Source organism: Mastigoproctus giganteus, chromosome 1 (genome assembly GCF_048544385.1).
Source record: "Mastigoproctus giganteus isolate SK-2022 chromosome 1, ASM4854438v1, whole genome shotgun sequence".
Classification (NCBI taxonomy): Eukaryota; Metazoa; Arthropoda; class Arachnida; order Uropygi; family Thelyphonidae; genus Mastigoproctus; species Mastigoproctus giganteus.
In genome coordinates this window covers 151093014-151108616 of record NC_143575.1, presented here as the reverse complement: position 1 = coordinate 151108616, position 15603 = coordinate 151093014, and the positions used below count along the sequence as shown (strand labels likewise).

Here is a 15603-nt window from a genome sequence, read left to right as displayed (position 1 = left end):
ACTACCTTGAGTGTAACACCACATAGTTGGTACATCTCTCTGGGGTTACTGCTACCCATATGCATCCCACGTAGAGCAGTACCTTTGCATTTGTCAATGTTAAACTTCAGTTGCCACTTCTCAGCCCATCTACCCAACCTTTTCCATATCCTGTTGCAGCAGCATACTCTCATTACTGTTAACAACTCTGACAACCTTTGTATCATCTGCAAACTTTGACATTAAGCTTGATATACGTTCATCAATATCATTGATAAATATACAAAACAACAATGGGCACAACACTGAACCCTGAGGGACACCACTAATAATATTAGTCCATGCAGTACCCATTGATTACTACTGTCTTCTCCCACTCAACCATCCTTTTGTCCATTGTAGCAACTTGCCCTTAATGCCATACTGCTCCAATTTATACAGTAGTCTTCCATGTGCAAAAGTATCAAAAGCTTATCTGAAATTCAAATACAGTAATACCCCGACTTATGCCACCCCAACTTATGCGAACTTGGAGTTACGCGGTTCTTGATTTTTTCATTTGGCAACACTGCCGCCTGCTATCTTCAAGGTCATTTTTCATATGCTATCGATATACGGTGGAGATGAGAGCGAAAGATGAACAAAATTCAACTTTGCTGCCGCATGATCTGCACACATATACAAGAATTTGCATTCCAACTGTCATATTTATATGTGTGCGTTCGAATTCGTGCTCAACTTTTTTCGGAAATTACATCGTTTTCACGAATAAAAAAAACTTTCCCGGCTTCAAGGTTTCCAAAGACCGATTGACAATGATGGTCAGCGGGAATGCAGCTGGTGACTGCAAGTTAAAACCTCTCTTAATTTATTGCTCCAAAAACCCAAGAGTTTTAAAAAATATATCTAAAATTAGCTTACCAGTGATTTGGAAGTCAAATCATAAAGCTTGGGTGATAGCTTCCGTTTTTGAGGACTGGTTTCGTCACCACTTCATACCCGAAGTCGAACGTTATTGCAAGTCTAAACAGATTTGATTTAAATTGATCCTTCTCATTAACAATGCACCCGGTCACCCTCCTGCCACCCTAATTAATTTCGACAGATGTGTGAAAGTTGTGTTTTTGCCTCCAAACACAACCAGCTTGCTTTAACTGATGGACCAGGGAGTCATCAAAACATTCAAGGCCTACTACACGAGGTGTTCGTTTGCACGTCTGAATGAAGCTATGAGACATCTGTTAAAGACTTTTGGAAACAATTCAATGTTTTAGATGCCGTAAGAATCATTGAAGAATCTTGGGATGAAATTCACAAAAAAACATTGAATGGTGTCTGGAAGAAACTTTGTCCATTTTTTTTTTTAAAAAACGAGACGAAAACAATGCCAGAAACTGATCATGTCGCTCATATGATAGAAGTTGTTAATCTTGTCAGGCAATTAGATTTGGAAGTCAATGGTGATGATGTCAACGAGCTGTTGGATTCACATAGTGAATCCAACTGCAATTGTATAACCAACTGTATAACTAACTGCAATTTTATTAAATATTTTTCTCTTAAACAATGAATGAGCTCATAGAGATGCGTGAGCAAAACGTCACTGAATTATCCGACACTTCAGACCCAATTCCACCAGAAAAGCACATGACAATTGCAAGCTTGACAGAAGGTCTCAGCTCAATTGAAAAGGGCTTAAAAATTTTAGAAAACATAGACTCCAACGAAGAATGCATTATAGCTACAAAGCAAGGAATAAAAAATTATTAGCTTGCTACGAAGAAATTCTGCATGAAAAAAAGAAGGCACTGTGTCGTTAGACGAATTTGTTAGATTTTATGAAGCCATTGACATCGAAATAACTTTTTTACGTAACTCATTTATTTTTTTTAATACATAATTTGTATTAATTTGTATAAATAACTGCAATTTTATTAAATATTTTTCTTTTAAACTAGTGTTTTTGTTAGTCCTTGGTCCCAGTTAAACAAAATTTATATGTATTTATATGCAAAGTTGTACCCCGACTTACACGAATTCGACTAAGCGATTTTCGTCAGACCCACCTATCGCGTAACTTTGGAGTATTACTGTATATGATATCAGAATTATTTTTTTTTTCTCTAGTTCCTTTGTGACCACACCATAGTATCCAATCAAATTGGTCAGACAAGACTTCCCTCCTTGAAAAACCCATGCTGTCTGAATTATTACTGCTGTCTTGTCTAGATTATCCTGCAATGCTTCTTTAACCAGTGACTCCATTATTTTCCCTGGAACAGAAGTCAAACTAACAAGTTTGTAATTACTTGTCACCGTTTGATCCCCTTCTGTGAATTGGAGATACATTTGCACATCTCCAGTCTGTGGGGACTTCGCCCAAGTCCAAGGATTCTCTCAAAATTATTGGAAAGGGTTTGCTTACTTCCTTTGCCACCTTCTTTAATATAACTGGATAGATCCCATCTATGCGAGGTGCCATTCTTATGTTTAACTTCAACAATTTCTCCTCCACTTTGCTCTCAGTTATTACAAAATCATTTAACTCCCTCTTAGAGTTTGATAAACATCTGGCTCTGTCATCCTCGAATAACTCCTCTTGTGTGAATGTAGATACAAAATACTCATTTAATTCAGCAGATAGCTGAGAATAATCATCTAAAGCAGTGGTGTCCAACCTTTTCCTGTAAAGGGGCCGTATTCAAAGTTAGATTTGTTTCGTGGGCCGCACAAAGTGATTGGAGAAAAAATTGTTTCACATTTTCTATATCTTGTTACTCGGAAAAGGAAGTTTCTAATTTCATGTTACAGTTTTTTTATTTTCAAGCTATATATAAAAAAAATGCAAACTCCCAGCACTTATGTGCAAAAATCTATGTCAGTGATTTAAGTGATTTATTTTTTAGATTTTATTAAAATTATAAAAATATGACTTATTTTTGTTTGTTTTTTTTAAATACTTTACTTTTGTTTCTCTTTGAAATACTGTACTTCACTTTTGTTTAAAAAAAAAAACAAAAAAACTTTACTTTTGCTTTTAAATGCTCTTAGAGAATTTACAACCTGGAAAAGATCACTGCTTTTCAATATTAAGGTGAATGAATAAATATAATAATAAACATAAAATTGAAATATTCGAAAATTTTATTAAGTACAATAACAATAACATTTACTGAACAAAACTTAACATTTAATGAGATGATTGAGGCTGGATATTTTTAAATAATTGTTCAAAATTTGGTTGCAAATTTGTAGCTCCAATCTCAATACATAATGAAGATTATGTCCTGATGCTATTTCTTGATGGAGCTCCAGGTCTTGATGGTATTTCTTCACTTGTTCTCAAAACCTGCGCTCCTGAACTTGCTCCTGTTCTATGCCACCTTTATTCTCTTTCTTATTTCAAAGGTGTTTTTCCTTTTGCTTGGAAATTTGCTCGTATCCAGCCAGTTTCTAAAAAGGGTGATAAATCCCTCCCATCCAATTACTTATACTCTTTCTAAAGTAGTGAAGAAATCACTTAACCGTTAACTCTTAAACTACCTAAAAACCTTCCGTCTAATCAGCGATCGCCAGTGTCGGTCCACAGGTGATATTCTGGCTATGTTACCAATTTATGGACAAATTCAATGGAAAAGTTCTGTGAAACACAAGCAGTTGCCCTTGACATCTCAAAAGCTTTCGATTGTGTTTAGCTTAAACATCTTCTAAACAAGCTTCCATCTTATGGTTTGCCAACTGTTCTTTGTAATTGGTTATCCAGTTTTCTCTCTAACCGCTCACGGAGGGTGATGGGGGATGGCTCTGTCTTCTAACCACTACTAATGCTGTGGTGTCCCCCAAGGTTCAGTTCTTTTCCTCCATTCTTTTCCTCTTGTATATTAATGACCTTTCATTGATCCTAACCATAGTTTTTCTGATGATAGCACATTGCATTCCATTTCCAGTTTGACAAATCTTGCCCTGCCCAATGGCGCCTCCGTAGCCAGGTGGGAAGGAGCAGCAGTGCGTAGCACACGCTTCTTGATTAGACCGGGGTTCGAGCCCGTCACCACCAAATACGAAGGATGCGGAAAGGTCATTCAGGGAATGACCACCGCATATCCCAGAGCAATATGGCCTTAGTTGCTAATGCTCCTAAAAACCAAATAACAACAACAAAGCCCTGCCCAATCAGATTCAACTTCTCGAATATCCACAATCAATTCCTTAAATGCCGATCTCCAGGTAATTCTCCAGTGGGACAAAGACAACTTAGTTGATTTCGGTCCTTCTAAATTTAAGTCCTGTCTTCTCGCAAAAAGGATTCTTCTGCTCCTATGCTTATCTTTCGTGACTCCGATTTCTAGGCAAGTTGATATATCTTTTTTGGGGATTACCCTGACTTCTGATCTCTCTCTTGGCACAAGCACATTACAAACATTTCTTCCTCTGCATCTAAAAAACTTGGTTTTCTCTTTTGCTCTCAGCGTTAGTTTTCTTCCAAACAGCTGTTCACTCTGTATAAATCGCAAATCCACCCTACTATGGAATATTGTTCCCACATCTGGGATGATGCCCCAAAATCTCTCTCAGGCTTCTAGATTCCAATCAGAAGAGGGCAGTTAGGTTAATTAATGACTCCTCTCTAACAGAGTCTCTCCACTCGCTGTCTCATAGATGTACTATTTCTGTTGCATGCCTTTTCTACAGATACTTCCATATCCACGGGCACTGTTCTTTTGAATTTTCTTTGTATAATTCCCGCTCTCTCTCTCTCTCTCTCTCTCTCTCTCTCTCTCTCTCTCTACAAAACAGTCTGAACATGTGCTGCCACCAACCAACATCCATTTACTGTCCAACTTCAAATTCACAGAACCAACTTTTCATCTTGTTTATTAATTAAACTGCCGTTTTCTGGAACAACCTTCCTTCATACGTATTTCCTAAAAATTACAGTGTACAGAGGTTCAAGTCTAATGTCAACAAATGTCTTCTTAACCTCCAACCCATGACCGTTACTATAGGTTCTAATACCTCATGTTTGGGGTTTTTATAAAAAAAAAAAAAAAAAAAAAAAATTCTCAACTGTTATTCTGTTTCTTTTTAAATATTTATTTGATTTTATGAGAGAAAAAAAATCTGCTTGCAAACATATATGTTGATCCGAACAAAGTAGCCATTTTCGTGGCATTTTCTTTTATTAGCGACACATATTCAGATGGGAAAGTCTTGTAGAATTCAAATAGTGTATTTTTGCAATCTATATACTTATTTTTGAATCATATTTTGGCTTGAAGATCAATTTCAAGTTGCAATCTGGGATTGTAGTTTTCAGCCAGAGAAGTAAATGGGGTTTACAAACAAAAGCTTATGGTTTTTAATGGGATTTTATATCAGAAAATTGACTTTCAAACTAGTCAAAAAGTAATTAATAATGAAAGGCAACGATTATATGGAAATGTTTTTCTTTTTTAGCTCAGTACAACATTAAGTGAACTAAATTGTCTTGCTCAACTGTGACTTAAATAATAACTTATTCTGAAATGATTTGATGTCATCAAACAAATCAGACCAATTTTCCTTTCTTTGTAGTTTTAAATTAAGAGCATTTAAATGGCTAGAAATGTATGTATGAATTGTAAGATCAAATAGCCATTCCTTATTTGATAGTTGTTTTATTGGTTTCCCTCTTTCTGTGTTGAAACATTCAGTGATATTTCAACAGCCACATTAAGGCTATGTGATCTTGTAAAATTTACAGTTGAAATAACCACATTCATAACGTGTTGGAGATCCAATACTTCCCATAAAAAGCTTCTTGATGCACAATGCAGTAAATTTCAATCGGAGTTTCAGCTCCGATATCTGTCATTTCCTTGGTTATTCTACCCATAAGCCCAATGTTTTTACCAATCATATTTTTTGCACGGCCAGTTGTGACTCCTACCAAGTTTTTAATATTTCATCCTAACTCTTCGAATAAATTGGCAAAAATTTTCAAAAAGATTTTCAACTGTAGTTGTTCCGCACATACGCTGTAGATCAGATAAATCTTCAACTGGTACAAAATTATCATTAATTCCACATATGAAGATGACGAGTTGGGCTGAGTCATTTACATCAATATTGTCATCCAGTGCCACACTAAAATATTTCATTTGTTTTATGCTTTCCAAAAGTTGTTCGAACAGATTCTTTCCAATATTTTCTACTCTTCGCATAATTGTTTGTCGAGACAAACTAATGTCTTGTATCATTGTTCGTTTCTCCAGACAAATTTCTTCTACAACTTTTAACAAACAACTTAACAAATTCACCATCACTGAACTATTTACTTTCAAAAGCAATCAAATGTGCAACAAGATCTAGAAAATCTTGATAAGTGGCATATAGAGCCACTTATCAAGATTTGTACAGCAGATAAATTTCTTGACTGATATGCTTTCAATATATTTTGTTGTTTTCTTAATTGGTTTTGTAACTTTGAACACTTCTTTTCGCAGCACTCCTTTATGTTGATTGTAAGATTTATGATTGGAATCAGTGTCGTTTTAAATTATATTCTTTAAAAACTCACACAGTCTCCTGACACCAAACCCATTGTTTTTTGAAGAAATAGTCTTCAGCTCACCTTGGATCAAAAACACGACACTCCAAATCGATTTTCACCTTTTGGAACATTTTTAAGAATGGTTTTTTAATTCAATACAAATTAATAATTAATTCAATGCAATGAACAAGCTATATCAAAATACATAACTGTATTTAGCGTACATATGATTGCACTGAACCACATGTACATGTTTGATACAGTCGAGCTGGACGCTTGCATGCCTGTACATGCAGTGGCTATCGATGCTGTTTTAGTTTACTTTCCGCACGGGCCTTATAAAATTTATTTGTGGGCCGGATCCGGCCCGTGGGCCATAGGTTGGACACCACTGATCTAAAGTCAAACGATTGATATGAAGTGGACCGATCTGATTCATCCCCTTCCTTTTAGAGTTGATATAATAAGTAAAGAAGACTTGCTGTTTTTCTTTGCATCCTTTGCCAAAGATTTTTCATAATCTGCCTTTGCTTGCCTAACCTCCTTTGTGACTTGATTACAGACTACCTTGTATCTACCATAGGCTTCTGTATTGCCTGACAATTTATGTGCATCCCATGCATTTTTCTTCTCTGTCCCACCTCTCATTAGTTCATCTGACATCTATTTGGACCTAAACCTAGAGCAGTATTTCTTATTTGAAACAAAAAGCTTAGTAGCTTCCAAAATTACTTCTTTGAATGGTTCCCATTTAGAATTTGCTGTTGGTAGCATCATCAGTTGGTCCCCCTGTATAGAACCTAAAAAATCTCTGAGACACTGTAGTAGCCTTTATGAAAGCAAAAATCCTTTCCTTTACCCCTGATGAAGTATTCATGATGAAGTATTCATCAGGGGTAAAGGGAAGGGTTTTTATGCTGGTTACATCATTAAGTAAATCCGACATCAGTACACTGTCATCACTGCCTCCTCTTAGTGAATTTCTGTAGATGCCAATTTCAGAAAATACAGATGACGGAAGGTTGTTTCAAAGAATTGAAGTAGACTGGAGAAATGAGTAGGAGCAAAGTTCTAGGTGTTTGAATAGTGAATGGATGTTAAAAGTTGAAGCATGTGTTTTTTAATTTTTTTTCGAAGCAAGAAGAGGTGGATTTACAGATGCGAGTTCAGCGAAATTGTTCATGGAAATATTTTTAGAAAAGGCATGCAATTGAAACTGGATGTCTATGTGATAGAGAGATTTTAATAAATTGGCATTAATCAATGTGACTGTCCTCTTTTATAATTGAGTCTAGGAAGTTGAAAAAGTTCTGAGGATACCAGTTGTGGGAACAGTATTCCATTGAGAGACATATTTGTACTTTGTATGGTCTGTAGCTGTTTAGAAAAGAAGGAACATAGAGTGAAAAAACACTTAGTTTTTTAATACTGCTATTGTGCTTATGCCAAAAGAAGCTAGAACTCAGTGTTATTCCTGATTTCTAACTTCTCTAGGTATAAGCTAGTGTAATAAAGATATGTGAGCTTTTCTAGCAATCTGGCTGTTATTGATGATGCATACTTTTTTAATTTTTTGAGAGAAATAAGATGGGGCCGAGTTTCAGAAGGACTGAAGTTACGTTTTGTTTGCCCCATTAGAGATTTATCTGGAAATCAGCAATTAAGAAATTTACAGTGGATATTTGAAGTTGAAGCTGTTTTTGCAAAGCAGTGTTTCTCAAACATGAAGGTGAGATTTAGCAAAACAGTAATTTCATTCGGTGTGAGGTCATTGAAATACATCCAGCTATGTATTGGTACCAGAAAGAAACTGGCTATCTAGTTTCAAAAGACAGTCATTAATCCATAAGGTGGGAGCTTATTTGGACCTTTGTACCATGTGTTATCAAAATTCTTAGAAAGGTCAAGAGCAGCTGCTTGAGTTTCTAATGTATCTTCCCCCCCAAATGTACACTCACATGCGCGCACGCATGCACACACGCACACTTTGAATGGAATGTGTAAGTGGTCACCATGATAGGTTTGTTTGTTATTTGGTTTTTTAGGAGCATTAGCAACTAAGGTCATTTCTCCGGGGATATGCGGTGGTCATTCCCAGACCTTTCCTCATCATCCGTATTTGGTGGTCACGGGCTCGAACCTCGGTCTAATCAAGAAGCGTGTGCTATGCACTGCTGCTCCTGGCTACGGAGGCGCCAGACCATGCTAGCAGGTGATTTAGTGTGATCATTGATCCAAATGTTAGAGGGAAAAGTTTAATGCTAATAAGTTGCCTTTATTAGAAATCATCATAATATAACAGAGGATGGGTAGAATATGCAGCAAATAGCTTTATCCAAAGACAAGAAGGTTCTATTTTCATTTAAACAAGAAGTAAGTTTCTTGCTCTTAGGCTGTCTAAAATTGACTTTAGACTGATAAATTCACACTAGGGGCTCACACCTGGTGAGTATAGGCTTGCCACACCCAGGGTCTTGAGCTGGATATCATCATTCTTCTCTTTCTTGGTGATTCCTTTCTACTTCTGACTTGCGCACTCTCTCTCTCTCTCAGGTTAACTCAGGAATTTTTTTTTGGTTGGTGCAGTATAAGCCTCAGGCTTCCTTGCACCATATGGCTAATAATAATAATAACAACAACAACATTTCTAAAGATGTTTTAGCAGAAAATGAAAGTGGAGATCCGAATACAAGAAACTTAAAATGTATAGTTCCTGTCTTGATTAGCCTTTGCACATTTGTTGAAAATCAAATGTTTACATAAAGGATGAGAGTGTAAGGTGGAATGAGGAATAAAATGATTCCATCTACAGGAGTATTTCTTGTTGATATGTGAGAAAATGTCATGTCACGTCTGAAAATCTTTAATGTAGGGTAGCTGCTGAACACAAGTTCATCTCTGCCTTATAACTCTTCTGCTAACAGTATTCTCGAATGCCATTCGGTGTTTGTGGAGTTTATGAATTGTGGGTTACATTGAGATGTTGTTTGACTGGGCACTTTGCAGCCAGAAAGCAGCAAGCGTTTTTATTAACAACTGCCAAAATTGACTTCCTCATCCTCCTTCTCTTAAGGGAAAAAAAAAAAAAAAGAGAAATATATATATATTTTTTCCCCCCTGTATGTCATAAGGGCATGGGAAAACTGGCAGCAACAACAGTGCTGATACCTCCACGGTATCAGCACTGTTGTTTTTTTTGAGGGATGCCTCCCTCGAAAAAAAAAGGGAAAGAAAAAATACTTTTTTTCTTGGTCTATCTCCAAGAAGATACACTGCGGAAAAAAGATTCGCCTCCCCAGAAAAAATAAAATAAAAATAATATTGAATAAAAAATAAATTAAATCAAAACCGAAAGAGACAGGAGAGTCATTGATCATGCAATGTTAATCAGAGTGAGAATTAATCCATGAACAGTTAAAGTATCACTAGCTGCAAATTTGAATTTGAGGGTTCTTATATATTATATTTGGCTGGATTACAGTAGACTTGATTTTCCGGGATAGATGATAAAAAGAAATTCCCGGATAATCGATTTCCCAGTTAATCCAAAAATACAGTCAAGTCTCCGACATATGTAGGAGTACGTTACAGGACTTCATATGTAAGTCGAGTTTTACGAACTCGGGACTGACTAATATAATATTGCTACTATATCCCTGTTATGCCAAAATTACAAAAACCACATAATATCCTCAGAAGAATGAAGAAAAATAGTAAGTAGCCGGAGTGGCACATAAGAAAAGAAAATGTAAAAGGAAATAAAAACGCAGGTTATTGTACTGTAAAAACTGATGTGTTCGCATCCTTGGGGTATTATAGCTGACTTCATTGGTGCCGATCCCTTCACCGCTTCTTGTATTTTGTCTAATGTTAATGTAAGTCTGAAGCTACATAAGTCTTGGACTTACTGTATCGAGAAATGTTCAGCAACCTACATAAAAAGTATGGCGATAGATAAAAAAACGAAAAAACTTACCACACACTACTCGCATGTTCAATACAATGTGTCCCTTTATTTTTTACGATGTCCATTTTAAACTGAATAGCTTCCCTCTATTTTTTACAAATGTCGCATATGGTTTGGTCAGCAACATTATAATGGTTTATTAGAGATTTAACAGATGCACCATTTTCAAACTTTTGAATAATTTCAAGTTTTTGTTTTATTGAAAGCAAAAGTCTTGCGTTTGCCCATGATTTTCACGATTTCTAAATAAATACCGACATCCCTGACATAAATAACGAAACAAAATTTGTCCTTTTGCGGTGCGACGAAACAACAATTGACGTGACGCACTAAAACAAACACATTTGCATTATCACGCGACTTGCTAAACAACTAAACTAAAGATAATAAGTACACTAATCTCCCAATGATGACTTGTAACGGCGCTTCATGTCGTTTATTTGCGACTTTCAAAACTCTATTTATACCTATTCTAGTTATTATTTGAATTTTGATTTCTGGTTGATATTTTATTTTTTATTTATTTATTTTTTAATTTGGAGTCTTGAAGTGTCCCGGTTAATCCGATCCCAGTAAATCAAGAGTAAATCAATGCTGTATATTTTTCTGGTGATGGCCAAAAATACAACTTTAGTTTAGTATTCTTTTATGCTATATTATACTGGCATGATTAAGCAAGCTGAAATAAGCCAAGAATTCTGGTACCAAAACTTATTGGCTGTAACTTTTGTCCATCTCTCTCAAAACCAGTGGTTCTATTTCCACTTCAGCCAAAGGTAAAGCTGACCTGCTAGCATCCTACTTTTCTTACAGCTCATGTATAGATGATCTTGGTAAACTGCCTCCTATCATTCCCAGTACACTGTATTCAATGCCTCCTGTGGTCTTCTCTCAAAAGGATGCGAGAAGGATTTTGAACATTCTTGATGCTAAGAAAGCTCCACTTATTCTCAAAACCTGCACTCCTGAACTTACTCCTGTTCTGTGTCACCTTTTTTCACTTTCTTATTCCAAAGGTGTTTTCCCTTCTGCTTGGAAATTCGCTCATATCCAGCCAGTTCCTAAAAAGGGAGACAAATCCCTCCCATTCAATTATCGTCCCATTGCAATTACTTCTACTCTTTCTAAAGTAATGGAGAAATCAATTAACTGTCAACTCTTAAACTATCTAGAAATCTTCCCTCTGATCAGCGATAACCAGTGTGGATTCTGTCAGTGTTGACCTATTGGTGATATTCTGGCTTATGTTACCCATCTATGGACAAATGGGAAAGTTTGTTGCTTCAAGTTTATGGTCAAAACTTCATTATTGTTCATAATGTTGTACGGAAGGCCTTTACAAAGATGGTAACAGTCCTTTAAAGATGATATAATAGGTCTAATGTGAGGAAACTAGTTAGCACCTGTAGAGCAATAGTTGAGACAGATTAGCAAGCCCTAGTCATTGCAAACAAGTAGCTCCTTTGAATTGAGTTGAGTGTAGATTGTGAGCTTTTCTTCAAAGCAGTGAAGTACGAGAAAGCAGCCCAATAGATAGCAAAGGGGAATGAAGACAACTTTATAAAGGAGGATCAAACATTAAAATCAGAAGATTTAAAACATTTGCTCAGTCAAGCAAAAGAAGAATAGGAATCGGGCAAATCATTTTGTTTTGTATTCTTCTAAAGCCAAATGACATGGGGCTGGGAAGGGCCATGGGAAAAGGGTTGAGTGTGCATTTTCAGACAGTATTGTCAAGTTGATCTGAGGTTTCTAGAAGATCACTAACTTTAACTGAAATACTATGAAGGATTGTTGGTGAGTTAAAGGGCAAGAATGCTATGTAGTTTGGATTTGCATATTATAGTAGTTAAATGAACAAGTTGTGTGTCTTTAATTACTGCAAAATCCTCAACATCTCTAGTAGCCGAGTTTGTGCAATTAGAAAATTGAACCTAGCTGGAATTATGAATATTAAAGTCACTAAGAAAAATCATTTAATTGTTAAGGAAGTTAGTTTAGAGAAAGTTAAAAATAGTTTGGGCAAATTACATTGGCTGATTTAAAAAAAAAATAATAAAAATAAAAACGTTTTTGTAGCTCTGTTCAAAAAGTTTAGATTCTAGAGAAAACTGATTTGCGACTCCAATAAAAAACCAAAATTCTCTCTCTCTCTCTCTCTCCCCCCCCCATCCTCCCTGAAAGATATATCAAAATATCAGTAAAATTTGCACCCTTTATCAACCCACTGCAGGATGGAAGCCTCCTCAACAATTTATGATGAGGGAAATGGACCATAATCTGCCACGCTGGTCCAGTGCAGGTTGGCAGATCGACTGTATTTAGCAGTCAGGGGCTAGAACCCAGGTCTACTCAGAGCGTGTGCTACTGCACCCCCACTCCTGACCACTCGACTATGGAAGCCTTCAAAATATCAGTAACAAATGACCAATCTAAAATATTGTACAATAATATATATGCAATCTTAAAAATGAATCTTATTTATTTTAAAATACTTTACTTAAACGTACAGTGTACTACATACATTCTATTTCCTTAGAAGTGTTTGCTGCTAAGTTTTTCATATAGTCCATTTTGTTTCCCTCCTAGGAAACAAACGGTAATCTCCTATTACAACAATATCCAAGTAACCTTGGTACCACTTTTCCATTGTGGATATGTTCTAATGAAAGCATTCCCCTTGCTCATCACATGTCTCTTAAATTTTGAGTAAAGAAATTGGAATGAAGAAAAGGAATTTTAAATGGCATTTGGTGGCCTATATAATGTTGTTGTACAGTTCTTGCTGCCCCCCCCCCCCCCACTGGAACAGCAAAAGGCATAGTGTTAATTTTCCCAATTAGCTCCATCCTCAGATTTATGGTGCAGGTAATATAGCACATATGTGGAGTCCAAGTTTTTTGCTATCTTTGGTTGCATGATCACCATTCTTGCAGCCAAAGTACCAATAATATGCATTTATTGTTTAATACTGTAAATTATCTTCCTTGGAGTTTTTGTTGTAAACTGTCCACACATGTCACAGAAATTGTCAGGGTTACTTAGACACTTCCTTTGCGTAAACATATTCACCATTTTATAACAATACAGTGCTAAGCAAAACAGGACAAACAATATGCAGCAACTGTCTTTCCATTGTTGAGAGAGAGAGAGAGAGAGAGAGAGAGAGAGAGAGAGAGAGAGAGATGAATGTGGTTAACCCTTCCCAATATTAGTGCCACGTATGAGTGCATACAACATTATTATTTGCAGGTAATACAATGTCATCTATACTCTAAATTGTAGTAAGTTGTACATTGTATGGATAAACAGCAAAGTCCGTATGTAGAAATTGTGAAATTAGAATTATTTTCAAAATCTTTGCATAAAAATTGACTTAAAACAGCTGATTATTAGGGGAGATAAAAATCATGTTGGATAATGTTATTAGAAGGAATGGGTAAATGAAGTAATATTTTTTTTTTTTTGGTTCTGTATTAACTTCCTTTTTTTTTTCTGCATCATTTTTGCCAGTATTAATGATCCATTTTCTTCTGAAATAGTCTCAGCACTTTTCATCAGCCAGACAACAACCATTTGAAATAGGGCACGTATAACTTGTTAATCCCAGGCCTCAGAGTTTTTACTTACTTATATCATTCAAAATTTTTTTTCTTGATGCTTCCGTATGATCAGATTGACAACTATTATCATTCAAGATTGTACATTGTATAGGAGTTTAAATAATTTTTTTCACTCCTCCATAACTTAGTGATTACAACATGATGTCATTGTCTTTGTAACTTTTGTACATGTAATTCTTGATTTCTTTCATAGGTTTTATATATGTAGTAGTTCTGTAGGTTTCTTCTTTTCAAATTTTTGTAAATAACATGGAACTATGTTTTGGAGGTTAGGATAAAATTACTAAAGTATTCATAGGTGTAAAAAAATTATTTCTAATTAGCACTGTCTGGCGAGTGATTTGTATAAAATTCCCATATCTTATCTCCTCTGTACTCTTTTTGAATTTTCATAATCTTTGTTACTTTTTTCAGGGTAGGGAAATTTGGAAATGACTGTCATATTTTAGAAATGTTTGAACGGTGAATCTGCCAAGTGACAACATCACATTCTAAAGCCTGTGTGTGTATATTGTTTGTGTGCCGGTGTCAAACGGAGCTTGGGTATGGTTGCAATGTTATTTAGTGTTAAATTGAAGTGCATTAATAATTTCCAGAGATGTATTCAAAATTTGAATACATCTCTGGAAGGAATCATGTAATTTGGTTACCTCCCGCTTTGTCATTTGAAGGACTCTTGAAATGCTTAATGATTTATGAAACGCTATCCTGTAGAGATAGGGAGGTCATAATCCGACTATATAAGGCAATTGTAAGACCACATTTGGAATACTGTGTTCAAGTATGGAGACCTCATCTAAAAAAAGACATTGAGCTTCTTGAGAGGGTCCAAAGATGGACAACTCGAATGATGAGATCAGTAGAAAGACGACTGTATGAGGAAAGACTGATTATTGCCCTCTAGGTAGTTGAGGCTGACAGTTTGAATAAATTCAAAGGTCAACTGGATACTTACCTTTGTGAGGAGGGAAGCATATAATTTGTTTCTTTATCTACTTTTTTTTTTTTCTTTTTTTTTTTTTTTTTTTAGCCAGTGCAGCAAAAGCTTGATTTCCCTACACTATATGGTTAATACTATTACTCTTTCTAGCTCATTCTAGAAGCTATTGCTCTATGTGCAAAATTATTCTGAGACATGTTTTAAGTAAGATTTACATATAATCTTATTTGTTTTGGTGCCTACTCTATTGCAATATAATTCATACTGGAAGATATTTCTTAAGTATAATGGGATTTAATATAAAAGTTGAATGAGATAAAATTAATAACAAATTGAATCTATTTCAGGAACTGCTATCAGCTATATAATGCCTAGTAGTAATCATCGTATTCATGCATTGGTTCCTGATCCACCTAAAATTGTGAATGATAAAAAAGTTTCCCGGAACTCTTACATAGGTAGGTGTGTGCATGCACATGAGCTTTAATTTAAAGTTACTTAACCTTTCCTAGTGCACATCAGCTTTTGTAACTTGATCAGGCATGTAGAGATTCCTGAAATC

At 35.6% G+C, this 15603-nt stretch overlaps 1 protein-coding gene across 2 annotated transcripts in view; it reads left to right on the top strand.

Moving 5' to 3' along the window:
* Positions 1 to 15603, top strand: part of LOC150091195 (integrin alpha-9-like) — a 688379-nt gene that overhangs the window by 277567 nt on the left and 395209 nt on the right. For both annotated transcript variants that reach the window (XM_090374615.1, XM_090374611.1), the window contains exon 7: positions 15389 to 15499. In XM_090374615.1, the coding sequence (XP_090230741.1) occupies positions 15389 to 15499 (111 nt within the window). The remainder of the gene's footprint in view (positions 1 to 15388; positions 15500 to 15603) is intronic.